Source organism: Aedes aegypti, chromosome 3 (genome assembly GCF_002204515.2).
Source record: "Aedes aegypti strain LVP_AGWG chromosome 3, AaegL5.0 Primary Assembly, whole genome shotgun sequence".
Lineage (NCBI taxonomy): Eukaryota > Metazoa > Arthropoda > Insecta > Diptera > Culicidae > Aedes > Aedes aegypti.
In genome coordinates, this window is record NC_035109.1 from 173,090,228 (window position 1) to 173,105,806 (window position 15,579).

General features: G+C 35.9%; 1 protein-coding gene across 2 annotated transcripts in view; it reads right to left on the reverse strand.

Annotated features, from left to right (window-relative positions):
* Window positions 1–6,007, reverse strand: part of LOC5570891 (transforming growth factor-beta-induced protein ig-h3) — a 59,568-nt gene extending 53,561 nt beyond the window's left edge. Inside the window, exon 1 of one of the 2 annotated variants that reach the window (XM_021854069.1) lies at window positions 5,499–6,007. In XM_021854069.1, the coding sequence (XP_021709761.1) occupies window positions 5,499–5,566 (68 nt within the window). In that variant the 5' untranslated portion in view covers window positions 5,567–6,007. The remainder of the gene's footprint in view (window positions 1–5,498) is intronic. The other variant, XM_021854070.1, reaches the window with a different exon arrangement.
* Between the last annotated feature and the right edge of the window lie 9,572 nt (window positions 6,008–15,579).

The following is a 15,579-nucleotide window of genomic DNA, read 5'->3' on the forward strand; positions in this document are numbered from 1 at the left end:
TTATTAGGAATTTTAATTTGTTTTATTTTTAAGGTTTTTTTTCAACAGTTTGTTACGGAAAACGATCCTGAAAGTGGCCCAGAAGCAGTTCTTCTGTTATTTTTTCACATTTTATAATACTGATTGATATCATCAAGGATTCATACCAAAAATTTCCAATATTTGATGCAAGGATTTTCAAAAATTATCTATTTTTTTTTTCTCAGAGCTTATGATATTTTTGTTCTGCATTTCACTAATAATTCAACCAGAAATTTCTCTAAGGATACATTGCTTGCTCTACGATGTTCTTCTGAGGAAACCACTGTTAGTACATATTTAGGAATTTTGCTGGTCTGGGAGAAATATCTACAGTGACCGGCGAAAAAAATATCATTTTGTATGAAAATGGCCAAGTTTGGAAACATGGATCTTGACTCCTAGAGATCCGATTGATCTGAAATTTCAACCGCCACTAGGAAATAAAAATCATGTGAAAAAATTTCAGTGGTTTTCTTGAAAAATCTCCATAAAAAGTCGAGTGTTCGGAATGTAACTTTTGTTTTGTGGATATCTCAGGATCCTGATTTTTTAAAAAGATGACGTCTTTGGCAATGTCGTACAGTACCTCAATATTGAAACCATTAGATTCGAAGATTTGTGACCAGGTGGCGCTAGTGAGCATGAAAATTTTGTTTTGCAGATTTCTCGTCATCCTATTCACCTAGAAAGATGGTGTTCTTAGCGAAGTTATTCGGTAGCTCAGAGGCAATCTTTATTTGAGCCAAAAGACTCGAGGTTTTGCCAGCAGGTGGCGCTAGCGTACAAAAAAGTTTTGTTTCGCAGATATCTTAGTATCCTGACTATGTGTATAACTTTAAGCTCAAATTGTAATTACAAGGTCTGCTTATGATTGACGACTTGAAATAAACAAATAAACTAGTGCCGCATGGTTGAGGAATTTTAAATCAGGGTAAAAGATAACTTTTGAGCTACAGCTTTGCCGGAGACGCCATCTTTCTAAATGGTCAGGTTCCTGAGATACTCATGAAACAAGAGTTTCATGTACACAAGCACCAGCTGGTGGCAAAATGTTTAATCAATTAGCTCGTTAGCTCGAATACTTGACTTAGTTGACATCTTTACCGAAGACGCCATCTTCTAAATGGCCAGGATCCTGAGATATAGTCAACTCTCCATAACTCGATATTGCAGGAAACAGTTTTAAAACGCAAAATTAGTCAAATGCGATCCAAGGAACCATCGAGGTAGCCATGGGAACCAATCTGTACTAAGTTCTCTAACTCGAGATTAAAAACATCGAGTAAGGGAGACTTGACTGTATTTATAAAACAAATTTGTAATGCACATAAGCACTGTCTGGTGGCATAATATAGAATTTCTTGGCTCAAATAATAAAAGTCCTTCTGCTACTTAACTACTTTGCTGAAGATGCCATCTTTTTAAGTGATCTGGCTCCTGAAATATTGGCAAAATGAAAGTCGAACACTCGACACTGAAGAAGTCTGTAAGTCGCAGACGAAATAGGCCTATTTGTCATGAAATGCAACATATTAGAGCCTTACTAGTGATTTTTAGTGTTTTATTTTTTGTTTAGCAAAAGTGAAGTGAAGTGTGAAAGTTCAATTAGTGGTTTTCTTAGAACGAAACTGTAAGTCTTACTTATGCTACCTGGTCGCAAAATTTTGAATCAACTAGCTCGAACAATGATAGTCTTTGACTACACTGAACGAAATCTCTAGCCACAAATTGAATGGTTTTTGCCTCATTCGAGCCCCATACCTATTTTTAGACACATCCAGAATGATTTTCATCTGCGTTAAAATCATCTGTTTACATATCGCATCGAATGAAAATCATCAAATCTTGATATGATTTGAATCCCTCTAGAATCTGCAAAAAATCGAATGACTATCATGCATAGGTGCAAATAAACTTCATTGCATGCCAGTTAATAATTCAAAAGAAATAAATAAAACAGATCGTTGATTCTTCCCCCATTTCAATGCAGTTTTATTGGCGCTGTAACAAATAAGTGTAATAGCGCATACAAGATGTTACATAACACTCCGACTTGATCGAATTCCATAAGTCCTTGGGCTCCTATAACGCCCCCCAAGCACAAGTCTTATAGACGACCTGACTGTGTTTAGCTTATTCATACTATTTTATCAGTGTTGCCAGCGTAAAAAATGGTTGTGTTAAATTTCCCAAACGCAATGTGTAACACAAAATGCGTACTTAAACTTTGCACAAGATTCGACTTAAATAACGCGCAGAAAATTTTATGTATTGAGTTGTTTAGATTTTACTTGAGCAGTGTTGCCAGCTACGACATAATTTGGAACTCTTCATAAAAACCGAATTACAGTTGAAGAGTATCTTAGCTTGCTGATCATTCTACTTTTCTATTCCACTCAAATTTTATGATGTTGATTTTTTCTCAATTCTTTTAAAAAGTTTTGGCAGTCACATAAACAATTGTGCTTCGGCCGTCTGAATGGCATGCAACACTTCCTTCATCTTTGCTGAACATTAGGTTTCGTTATCTTTAAAATTTGGTGGTATCTGGCTCTTTTGATAACAATCGAGAAGTGTTGCCATCTATTACAAGAATATGAAAACTTGAATAGCCATTTTGGAAAGTTCTCGATCCATGCTTCAACTTTGCCGAATACCTTGGATCAGTATGTCCACATCTAGACGTTGTATTTATCAAAAAATCATATTAACAGCCCTGATTTGTTTACGACCGATTCTTTTTACGACCCCCGGTTGTAAAAAGAGGTGGGAGTGTATCTTTGAACAAACTTTTAAATGAACCATTGTATGGATTTCACTAGAATCTACTTAGAGCAGGAAAGGGGACCGCCCTACTCTTCATTCCCCCTAAAAAGCTATGTCATTTATGGACGATCACTAAGAACCATTGATTCGCAGCTCGATTTTTTTCCTAAAACGATCGAAATAAATAGTTTCGTTTAAAATTTAAGCTCCCTTGTACCTATAGTAGACCAACTGTTCCTATAGTAGTACTGCTAAGAGAAACAAAATAATTGCTGAATTAAAAACTTTTTTACATCAATCTAAAGCTTTTGATCCACACTTAAAAGAGAAAATATAAAAGTTTTGTTAAAATACGGTTTTGTTTTGTGTTTTTCCTACGACTTGAAGCTAGTGCTATTATAGGAACAGAAATAAGAAATAGTGCTACTACACAATTAAAAATAATGAAGATTACACGTCATGTAAACTTCATTTCGGCGATGACGTCATGTAAATTTAAGTCTGAAATAATGTAAAAATGTATTATATGTCATGTAATCACACAGGATCCTGCTGGATTACATGACATATAATTGAAGTTTACATGACATATCATGTAAATGTCAGTGATATTCCACGCTCCAATTATGTGCATTATATGTCTCAGAAATTAACACGTCTCGTTCGAACTGTGTATAGCCACATGTGTTCCTGTAGTGGCTAATGCGATGATAAATACCTATAAAAATATGAGTGTTCATTGTTTTCATAGTACTAATATAAAATGGATTGATGTAAAAATAATACCGCTGGTTTTATTTTTCTAATATAAAATCGATTGATGTAAAAATAATACCGCTGGTTTTATTTTTCGAATTTTACAAATATTTGCCTTTAGCTATGCGGCTATTGGTAAACCGACCCTATAAATTAAAGGACATTAAAACTGAGAAACGTTTCAACCGAACCGCCATACAAAAACCAGGTGTTCAAAATTTTGGACAAAACTGTACACTTTACTATCATATTTTAAAACTTGAATATTCATTTTCAAGTTGCTTACGCCAACTCAAAATTCTAATATTTTTGACACAAAAAACGAGGTTTTCTTTTAATTCAAATTCAGAAGAGCACACGAACTTTTGGGTTTTAGAAAATTAACCTCACCTTAGGGTACAAGAATGGATTCGTGGTGAAATTAATGGAGTGACTTGTCAAAATCTCGGAAGAATTATAAAAAATAATGTCTACAGCAGGGCTGTTAAATGTCATGAATTTCACGTGACTTTGACATTTGAATATCGCTAATATCTTCGCTCCTAGTGGAAAAAGTCATCGGAAAATGTTTTTCCCGGTGACCTTTTCCGTACTACTATCGATTGCCAATATTTGCTGATGCTGTATTTCGCATGCTAGGGTGCTATAAATGTTTCAATTTTTCAAAACTTTTGACATTTAACAGCACTGGTCTAAAGTAATATCCTGAGAATACCACACGACAAGGTTGGCGCCTTTTTTAGCCTAGTGGTAAAGTTCGCGGCTACAAAGCAAAGCCATGCTGAAGTTGTTTGGGTTCGATTTCCGAGGATCCGAGTCCTGGATCTTTTCATAATGAAAATTTCCTTGACTTCTCTAGTCATAGAGTATCATCATGCTTGGCTAAACTGAGAAGCAGCTATGTCCTAGTGAGGATGTAATTCTAAGAAAAATAAGAAGGGTTAGATGAGCTTTGTTAAAAAAAAAACTCAAATAGATTTCTGGAGACCAGTATTTTATACTCCATTCCTGAACGAATTACAAGTGTGATTCCTGGCTTATTTTCAGAGGCAATACCTGAAAGCGTCTGATGATAAATTCTTGGTGTTATATCTTTGGTGGAATACCATGAGATTTTTTCTTGAGGATTCTCATGTTCCAAGAGAAACATCTGAAAGAATTCCTGAACAAATCTCTACAGGAATACTTAGTAAAAATCTCTGAAATTGTTAACGGTTCCTTCGAGGAATCCTTCAGAGAACACTTTGCAGGATGCCTGAAGAAATTGTTCGGTCTATTATACAACAATTGATAGACGTGTACATGTTTCAATTGAAAATTCGTTCATTTAACAATCATCGTTATCAACTAGAATCTGATTCCAATTAGTTCGCATGGGAATAGGATAGTCAGGTCATTTTCCAAACTTCAGTAGCAATTTATGAAACCACCATGGAGTTCACACAATTATCGCATTAATTTCAAATCAATGACGACTGAGACTAATTGAAACACAATACGTACATAGTCAGCAATTATAACAATGCTCATATTTCTATTGATTTGCAATATCCAACGTATGCATGTGAGTACCGTAGGTATCTATCGACCTACGTATGATCAAAACGATCACCATGCGATCACATTTGCATTTCACACCTGTTGGTTTGCAATTAGCAGTAAGAGCGCCCTGCACCCTCATGTATTGTCTCGTCGTCACACAAAACCGGAGATAGCTGCAGCGGTGCACCGTTGCGTTCGGCGGCAATTATCTATTATCCAATCCGATTGTCGTCGATTAGGGCACCACTGTTGCAAGCGGTTCGGTTTTAGATATGATCGTTTTACTGGATGATGATTAGTGTGAGTCAAGATGCATGAAATGTGAGCGAAAACCGTTCGTTTTATCTGCAGCGAGCGTGATATCACATAAGGCAGGTATAGGTGCATATATAACTGAAAAGCAAATTAATTACTCGAAACATCTCGAAGAGGCGAATATCGACAGCAAAAGCACTAGCGAGATAAGAGGGAAGCTTTTCATCCTCTCCAATCGATCGATGGGCGAATTTCACTTCCAAGAAATTTCGCTCTTCTTTCTCTTCGACCACTTTTCACTCTGAAGGTTTCACTTCAACTTGTTCACTAATCACACTTCACTTCCACGCTCTGTCGCGATTGAAGTTGTAAAAGTTAACGTCCACGAACTTCCGAATTATATGAACACCGGCTAGGTTATTTCAACGATCTCGATCCGAAGAAGCTTAGGCTGAAACTGATGCGCCGTTCCGGCCACCGGGTGTATTTATAACATTGTTCCGCCGAACAACGTTTGTATAGCTGTAGTTTTGTTCAACATATAAAATAATAATAAATACATTTTTACAAACGACCTGGGCCGGACTGAGCGCTGTTGATGTGCTGAGCAGAAGACGAGCAATGCTTCTGGAATAATCACCTATACTAGTATGTAGGTACAACGACTGCCTGACTAAGCGGCTCAATCTCTGTTTTGTTTTCAGTTTGCTTTCCTGATCTTTACGCTAAACTGGAATTGATACATATTCTTGAGTCGTGTCTACTGCAATTTCTAGAGAAAGTACAGTATGCGCCATAATAATATTTTTTTGTTTAATATACTGAACCGTAAATATAATTTGTGTTACTTAAATGGAATTCACACCTTCGAAAATTAGAATCTATGAAATTCTGTATAATGATATCAGACAGACTAAACACTTTTTTGACCGAGCTTGTGTTAATTTAAGTCAGCTAACTGTATGCATACTAATTTCCATTAGTGCTCTACGTCATCAACGAAAAACGTAAAACACAGGCCTTAAAATCCGCAAACAAAATCAGTTATCATTCAATGGTTTATGAACAACATTTCAACAAGGGATTCGGTACCGGTCAAACATGGGATTGCCCCCAATAATTTTTCGAAAATAAATGACGAAACTGGTTAAACTACATGTTGGATGTATGTATATATCTCGCTAAATTTATGATCTCGGCCTATAAGCCATTGCACTATGGTCCAGAAATCAGTTTTACGCGGAAAGATGCATTTTGAGCTTTAGAATGAAACATTAGACAAAAACGGTCTTCTACAAAGTTGTTTGTATTAGTAAGGCCCTTTGTTTGGTGTTATTGAAAATTAGGGTGGACCACATTTTCATAGAAATTGTGTAACTAACTTTCTTATTTGTAGAAATTATATTATACATGCTTCAGCTAAGACCATTCAATTTCAAGCAAATTTGCCAAAAAAGTTTTTTTGTATCTCTTAAATTGACCGATTCATAGCTATTTTCCTACGGTGACATAGGGTGGTCCGAACAAAACTGGTTTTCTGGCTCTAGAGTTTTCAATTCAAATTTCTCATCAAAGTAGTCTATGAAACACTTTTAGAGCTTTGAAAAATGCGTAATTTGGTGAGTGAAGAAACTCTCTATCTCCTTCCGTTTGGCAGTTATTGTTGTTTTACTCTCAAAAACATGCCTACTTTGATTGAAAATATCTCTGATTGGGGCAAACATAAAACATATCTTTTGACGGCATTCGAATGATAAAATAAAATTGTGTATTATATCAAAAAATTACAAATGTGTTATTTTTGTAACTCTAATAAATTGTCTTGAAAAACAAATATTTTTTACCACAAAAACTTTAATAACTTTTGAACTAAAATAGATATCAACAATCTTTTTGTATGAAAATTTGCGTTTTATTATGTTCTTAAAGTTGTTCATAGATGACTTTAACGAGAAACTAGTATTTAAAAAAACTAGAGTTAAAAAACTTATTTTTGTTGGACCACCCTGCGATGATTAGGAAAAAATGCTCTAGATTGGTCAAATTTTGAGCTACAGAAAAACTTTTTTTGGCAAAGTTGATCAAAATTTCATGTTCTGCGGTTTTGCTAAAGAATATATACCAGTATTTCGGCAAATAAAAAAGTTGATTATATGATTTGTGTGATATTGTGGACCAGCCTAGTTTTAAATGACACAGTATGGAAGCTTACATTTTAAGAAACAATTTTGTATCAGATCATTTTTGTCTAAAATTTTATTTTCATGCTCAAAATGCAAAATAATAAAAAAATACATATTATGAAAATCTTCAAAATAGTTCTAGAGCCCTATCTTTCTTATTTCAGATTTCTCGTCACAGCGGTCTATGAACGACTTTAAGAACATAACAAAACACAAATTTTTATGCAAAAATATTGATGATATCTATTTTAGTTCAAAAGTTATTGAAGTTTTTCTGCCTAAAATCTTTTGTTTTCCGGGGCATTTTATTGGAGTTACAAAAATAACACACCTGTAATTTTTTGATAGAATATACAGTTTTATTTTGTCTTTTGAATGCCGTCAAAAGATATTTTTTATGTTTGCCCCAATCAGAGATATTTTCAATCAAAGTAGGCATGTTTTTAAGAGTAAAACAACAATAACTGCCAAACGGAAGGAGATAGAGAGTTTCTTCACTCACCAAATTACGCATTTTTCAAAGCTCTAAAAGTGTTTCATAGACTACTTTGATGAGAAATTTGAATTGAAAACTCTAGAGCCAGAAAACCAGTTTTGTTTGGACCACCCTATGTCACCGTAGGAAAAAAGCTCTAAATCGGTCAATTTAAGAGATACAAAAAAACTTTTTTGGCAAAGTTGCTTGAAATTGAATGGTCTACAACTTTGCTGAAGCATGTATAATATAATTTCTACAAATAAGAAAGTTAGTTCTATGAAAATGTGGTCACCCTAATTTTCAATAACACCAAACAAAGGGTCTTACTAATACAAACAACTTTGTAGAAGACCGTTTTTGTCTAATGTTTCATTCTAAAGCTCAAAATGCATCTTTCCCCGTAAAACTGATTCCTGGACCACTGTGCATTGTTAACCAAGTATGTAGTTTGTTGTTACTGAGCAAACCAATCGATTTAACAATGCTATGTTGAAGAGAAGAGCCTCCTGTATCTCCCAGGGGTGATATTTTTTGTCTTGGTCCGTTCGTTTGGTTTGAAACAACCTGTCACACTACCGATTATGCGAGATACAGTCAGGTCTCCTATTAAACGCATTCCTATAACGTGCACTCCTATTACGCTCACTCCTATCAGACACACCAGAACGTTATAGGAGACCCAGGGCTTATGGGATTTCATCACTTTGGGGGTGTTGTTGAATATCTCGTATGCCAAAAGAGATAGCACAGTACTGTCTTCGGCGAAGTTTCAGTGCTAAGTACGATCTACTTTTAGGAGTTGAGGATCATCCTTTTAGTTGAGAACTTGGCCGGTAGGGGCGCTTTTTCTGATTTGCACTATATGAACCATGAGGGATAAGAATGCACAATTTTGTAACATATGATATCTCTAGATCCTGGTGTTTTGGAAGGTTGGTGCCTTCGGAAGAGTTGTTCAGTAGCTCAAGGGCTGACATGCGGTGGTCATTCTGATACGGAATTACGCCACCAGGCGGCGCTAGTGGGCATGGAATTTTTGTTTTGCGCATAGGTCAGTTGCCTGACCACTTAGAAAGATGGTGTCTTCGGCAAAGTTGCTCAGTATCACAAGGGCTAACATTATTTGAGCCGAAAGTTTAGAAATTTTGCCACTAGGCGGCGCTAGTGAGCAAAGAATTTTTGTTTCGTGGATAGCTCAGTTACCTGACCCATTAGAAAGATGGCGTCTTCGGCAAAGTTGCTCAGTATCACAAGGGGTAACATTATTTGAGCCGAAAGTTTCGAAATTGTGCCACTAGGCGGCGCTAGTGAGCAAAGAATTTTTGTTTCGCGGATAGCTCAGTTGCCTGACCACTTAGAAAGATGGCGTCTTCGGCAAAGTTGCTCAGTATCACAAGGGCTAACATTATATGAGCCGGAAGTTTCGAAATTTTGTCACTAGGCGGCGCTAGTGAGCAAAGAATTTTTGTTTTGCACATAGCTCAGTAGCCTGACCACTTAGAAAGATGGCGTCTTCAGCAAAGTTGCTCTGTATCACAAGGGCTTACATTATTTGAGCCGAAAGTTTCGAAATTTTGCCAGTAGGCGGCGCTAGTGAGCAAAAAATTTTTGTTTTGCACATAGCTCAGTAGCCTGACCACTTAGGAAGATGGCGTCTTCGGCAAAGTTGCTCAGTATCACAATGGCTAACATTATTTGAGCCGAAAGTTTCGAAATTGTGCCACAAGGCGGCGCTAGTGAGCAAAAAATTTTTGTTTTGCACATAGCTCAGTAGCCTGACCACTTAGAAAGATGGCGTCTTCGGCAAAGTTGCTCAGTATCACAATGGCTAACATTATTTGAGCCGAAAGTTTCGAAATTGTGCCACAAGGCGGCGCTAGTGAGCAAAAAAATTTTGTTTTGCACATAGCTCAGTAGCCTGACCACTTAGAAAGATGGCGTCTTCGGCAAAGTTGCTCAGTATCACAATGGCTAACATTATTTGAGCCGAAAGTTTCGAAATTGTGCCACTAGGCGGCACTAGTGAGCAAAGAATGTTTGTTTCGCGGATAGCTCAGTTGCCTGACCACTTAGAAAGATGGGGTCTTCGGCAAAGTTGCTCAGTATCACAAGGGGTAACATTATTTGAGCCGAAAGTTTCGAAATATTGCCACTAGGCGGCGCTAGTGAGCAAAGAATTTTTGTTTCGCGGATAGCTCAGTTGCCTGACCACTTAGAAAGATGGCGTCTTCGGCAAAGTTGCTCAGTATCACAAGGGCTAACATTATATGAGCCGGAAGTTTCGAAATTTTGTCACTAGGCGGCGCTAGTGAGCAAAGAATTTTTGTTTTGCACATAGCTCAGTAGCCTGACCACTTAGAAAGATGGCGTCTTCAGCAAAGTTGCTCTGTATCACAAGGGCTAACATTATTTGAGCCGAAAGTTTCGAAATTTTGCCAGTAGGCGGCGCTAGTGAGCAAAGAATTTTTGTTTCGTGGATAGCTCAGTTACCTGACCCATTAGAAAGATGGCGTCTTCGGCAAAGTTGCTCAGTATCACAAGGGCTAACATTATATGAGCCGGAAGTGTCGAAATTTTGCCACTAGGCGGCGCTAGTGAGCAAAAAATTTTTGTTTTGCACATAGCTCAGTAGCCTGACCACTTAGAAAGATGGCGTCTTCGGCAAAGTTGCTCAGTATCATAAGGGCTAACATTATTTGAGCCAAGAGTTTCTAGATTTTATATATATATACGTAGAAATCTGGAGAAAAAGTTTTTTTTATAGGATTGAATTATTTATATGAAAAAGAAGGTTTATATTTTAAAAATATTCAAACAAGAGTGTCGTATAACTAATGATATAAGGCCAGTCCTAGTTATCTCATTAAGATTGTTAGTGAATGGATTTCCCAATTTATAAGTAATGACTGACATTCCAACCTAACTTCATTTCTATCCAATCCATATTTTGGAAAATGTGGAGTTCATGCAATGACGAAATAAAAATAAACATACATATGTTTTCTTTGGTTCATATAAATAGCTCTTTCTCATATCAAATAAAAGATCAAAAATTCTCCCAATCCGTCGAAAATACTAGGATACTAGCCACACTTTTATCCGATTGTAAAATGTAATGTTTGTATTTTTCTCTAGGCACTTTTATTTAAACGTGACAATGCGAGGAAAATCGATAGCCCTTATCATAATGAACGACTTTGGTCAGACTACTGAGCTATCCGCAAAACAAAATTTCTTTCCTCACTAGCGCTGCCTAGAGGCAAAATGTCGAAACTTTCGGCTCGAATAATGTTCGACCTTGTGATATTGAGCAACTTTGCTGAAGACGCCATCTTTCTAAGTGGTCAGGCAACTGAGCTATCCACGAAACAAAAATTCTTTGCTCACTAGCGCCGCCTAGTGGCACAATTTCGAAACTTTCGGCTCAAATAATGTTAGGGGTAGTCGGGGCGGTTTGGCCAATGGGGTGGAATGAGCACCCTCTTAAAACTGCATAAATCCTTTAAATTTCATCTGAAATAACATGCAACCTCAAAGCTGATAAGGAAATTAAGCAATAGGCATGTTATAAGTCAATGTTCAAAACTAAAATAAAAATAAATAAATGATGTTCGAAAAAACTGCCCATATCACCCCGAATTACTCTTTTGAATTTCATCATTTCAGAATGATGATGTTTGAATGTTAGAATGTTTTTAAAAAATTATATCTTCTTGCGCGGAGTATTTATAAATACTAATTACTTTCAAGTGTAGTAACAAAATAATTGAATTTTTAGATTATATGAGATTATTTTGCAATCAAAAATGGGGTGCTCATATCACCCCATCAGTAAAAAATCGACTCGAAAAATGAGAAATTTTGAAAAATCAATCATTCATCCGTGAACTTTATAAGACAAAGGGAATCATGTGGATCTAGTGTATTCATCTAAAAATTGTTGGAAATCATGCAAACATTCGAAAAATTCATAATATTTTCAGCACTTTTATTGACTTTTCCTTAAGGTGACCAAACTGCCCCACTTTCCCCTACCCCTTGTGATACTAGGCAACTTTGCCGAAGACGCCATCTTTCTAAGTGGTCAAGCTATTGAGCTATCCACGAAACAAAAATTCTTAGCTCACTAGCACAACCTACTAACAAAATTTTGAAACTTTCGGCTCCAACATACATTGTTAGAATAATTCAAAGTTATCTGTCAAATCGTACACTTCAGGTTAATTATCAGAACTCCAGATCTGAAAGTCTTCCTGTAAGAGCTGGTGTTCCTCAAGGCAGCATTTTGGGACCAATATTATACAATAATTTCACATCTGACTTACCAGAGTTACCTCAGGGATGTCAAAAATCTTTGTTTGCGGATGACACAGGCCTCTTCGCCAAAGGACGAAGCCTGTGTGTCATCTGTAGTCGATTGCAAAAAAGTTTGGATATTTTTTCTTCATACTTGCAAAAATGGAAGATTTCTCCTAATGCTTCCAAAACTCAACTAATGATATTCCCACATAAACCAAAAGCTCTTTATTTGAAACCTTCAAGTAACATGTCACGCTGAGAGGGGTTCCAATAAATTGGTCAGATGATGTTAAGTATCTACGGCTCATGCTAGATAAGAATTTAACTTTCAAAAATCACATTGAGGGCATTCAAGCCAAATGTAACAAATATGTAAAATGTCTCTTTCCACTTATTAATAGAAAATCACAACTTTGTCTTAAGAACAAGCTTTTGATATTCAAACAAATTTTCAGGCCAGCCATGTTGTATGCTGTACCAATATGGACTAGCTGTTGTAATACCAGGAAGAAAGCTCTGCAGAGAATTCAAAATAAAATTTTGAAAATGATTCTGAGGCTTCCTCCCTGGTATAGTACCAATGAGTTACATAGAATATCCAATGTTGAAACATTGGAACAAATGTCAAAAAAAATAATTAATAATTTCAGGCAAAAATCGTTACAATCTTCTATTGCCACGATTAATGCGTTATATGTTTAGGTTAAGTTAGGTTAAGTATATTGAAAACGTCTTTTTTTTTCTCTTATAAGCAGGTGAAATCAACTCACCTGTAAAAAAAAACTGAACTGCTACGGCAAATGAAATGTAATAAGTTGTTAACAAAATGTTAATAAAATCTTAGATTTGTTTTACCAAATTAGGATGATAGTGTTGCCTAATAACACAGAACACCTAGATATAAGAACTAATGAATGTAATATTTGGAATGATACTAATAAAGAATTCAGTTGCGTAATGACTATTACCGCACTGCATAACTCAGCGCAGGAAAGTAGGCCGACAGACTGGCGTGATTAAAAACAACCTATTACGATAAGAAATTGCAAAAAATATATTGCAATTGTTCAATTTGACGACAGCCATGCAGCTTTAGCATACAAAGTATCCATCTATACCAAAAAAGGTATTATTCGATCTTAATATAATATTTTATATATTTTAATTTAATATATATTTTTTTTGAAATTTACAAATATTATTCGTTACCTGTTGAACCGTTTGGAGATAGACATCACAATTTGAAACGTCCTTTTTGGCTTCAAGATGTTAGAAAATCACATTTATTTTACACTTCAATTCAACAAAATCAACATTTATATCTGTATCATGTTTTAAATTCTAGTCCAAACATAATTGGGATGGTGAACTTTTTGTTTTCTTTTAAATCATTATATCCTATGAGATCTATGTCATTTCATCTGATTGGATTCAAATACCGAAAAATTAGATTTTCAATTTCGTTTATTTTCATTTCCATGAAAGTGACAGAGTATCAAATGAAGTTGATCAATCGATTTGGGGCACTTTCAAGGTTTAGACATTTGTATGAAGCGGCACCACTGTATTCGGTTCATGAATATCCCAGCCAACATTTTAGTCCACAATCTTCTATTGCAATTCAGTTTAGCTTATATGATGCAAATTGATCGCATGGAATGCATGATTCCTTCTATGTGGACTAAAGTGAAGGCCATATATGCACAAATTAGAAACACGTTGAATATAATATACAGTGATTACACTATCATGGGTCACCCACTATTATGGGTCATTTCCATTTGAATTGCGTGTGGAACAGAGTGACTTATAATCGTGACAAGGTGACCCATAATAGTGTGAGCAGTTTACAACCTATTTTGACTTAGTCAGAACCACTCAACGATCATTGTTGTTGAATATTGTTTCTGTGGCAAATTAAGCAAATAAATTTCCATACAAGCTGGCAAACTTGCATGTAAGTTAGCTGAAAAAGTCAAATTCTGCACTTTCAACAGTTCAACTCAAAAATTAGACAAGCTGTGATATTTTTGAAAACGGCAAAGGATTAAGTAACCCTTAGTTAACTAAATAGCGGTATTTTGGTGCTTGAGACAAAACGTGATCCTCAGTATCATCAAAGTAAATGAAGAGAAGAGAATGATCCTTCAACCTTCAATGCAAAAGGCCTTCCTAAATCTGATGGCTGTTTACGCATATGGTAGCAGTAATACAAACTACTTTTTGGTACAGGCATACAAGCACTGAATTCATCCTGGTAGCGGTATTTTCGATACTCAGAAATCTTACTTAAACTTTCCCTTTTCCTATTTTCCACCGTAAAGTTTTGATAATCTTGAAAATGTCATTATTAAAGTTTGTCAAGCAAAAGCTCAAGGTTTGAAAATAATAATTCAATATTACAAAAAAGATCTTAAAATGTACAGTACATAGGGTAACCAATATATTTTGGACCCCCTGGGCAATTTTCCTGCAAATTTCCCAGTTTAAATTGAAAGACCAACTCAAGGGATCATTGAAGGTAGTTTTTGCAAGTGCTCACCGCATCAAAACAAAGGCGCCACTGTATATGGGATTTAACATTGTGACAGCATTGCTGTTCTGTCAAACACACAAGGCTACGGTGGCGCTATCTATGGTTTCCATAGCGGCCGTTTTGGTTATTTTAATGATCCATTCGCATGCCCTTTGAAAAGATAGGACAATTCCGCACTTGCATCAACCGTTTGAACATAGAAAATGTGTTTATTTTATCTTAAAATAATTTAATTTAATCGGTTCATCCATCCAACCGTTACAACACGTTACACACAGAAATTAAAGCCGTCAGAAATTCTTCAAATGTAAACAAAAACATTTTGCAAATTTCTGGGCTAAAAGCGTAGAATTTCTTCGGTTTTCCATTGTCAATCGATAGATTAGACTATGAGCAAGCATATTATATAACCAGTGTCGTGGACTTTGTCGCCAAACGATAAAAAATGCCGGGGGTCCAAAATATATACTTTGAGGGTCCAAAATGTATTGGTGTATCCAAAATAATGAAAAGCAGTGCTTCACAATTCAATTATTTCAGACGGTTTTTGGATCCTGCATGACCGTATGGGCATTTTTATCTCGTAGAGGAAGTTTTTCTCTACATTTTGGCATGTGCTTTGACTTGATTACACGCAAATAAAACCGTTCCAGAAAATGCGCACAATCAATCACGAACTCTGGAACAAGGTGAATTTCGGTTTACAAATGTACACCATGAATAAAAATCACGGCATCGGGAAC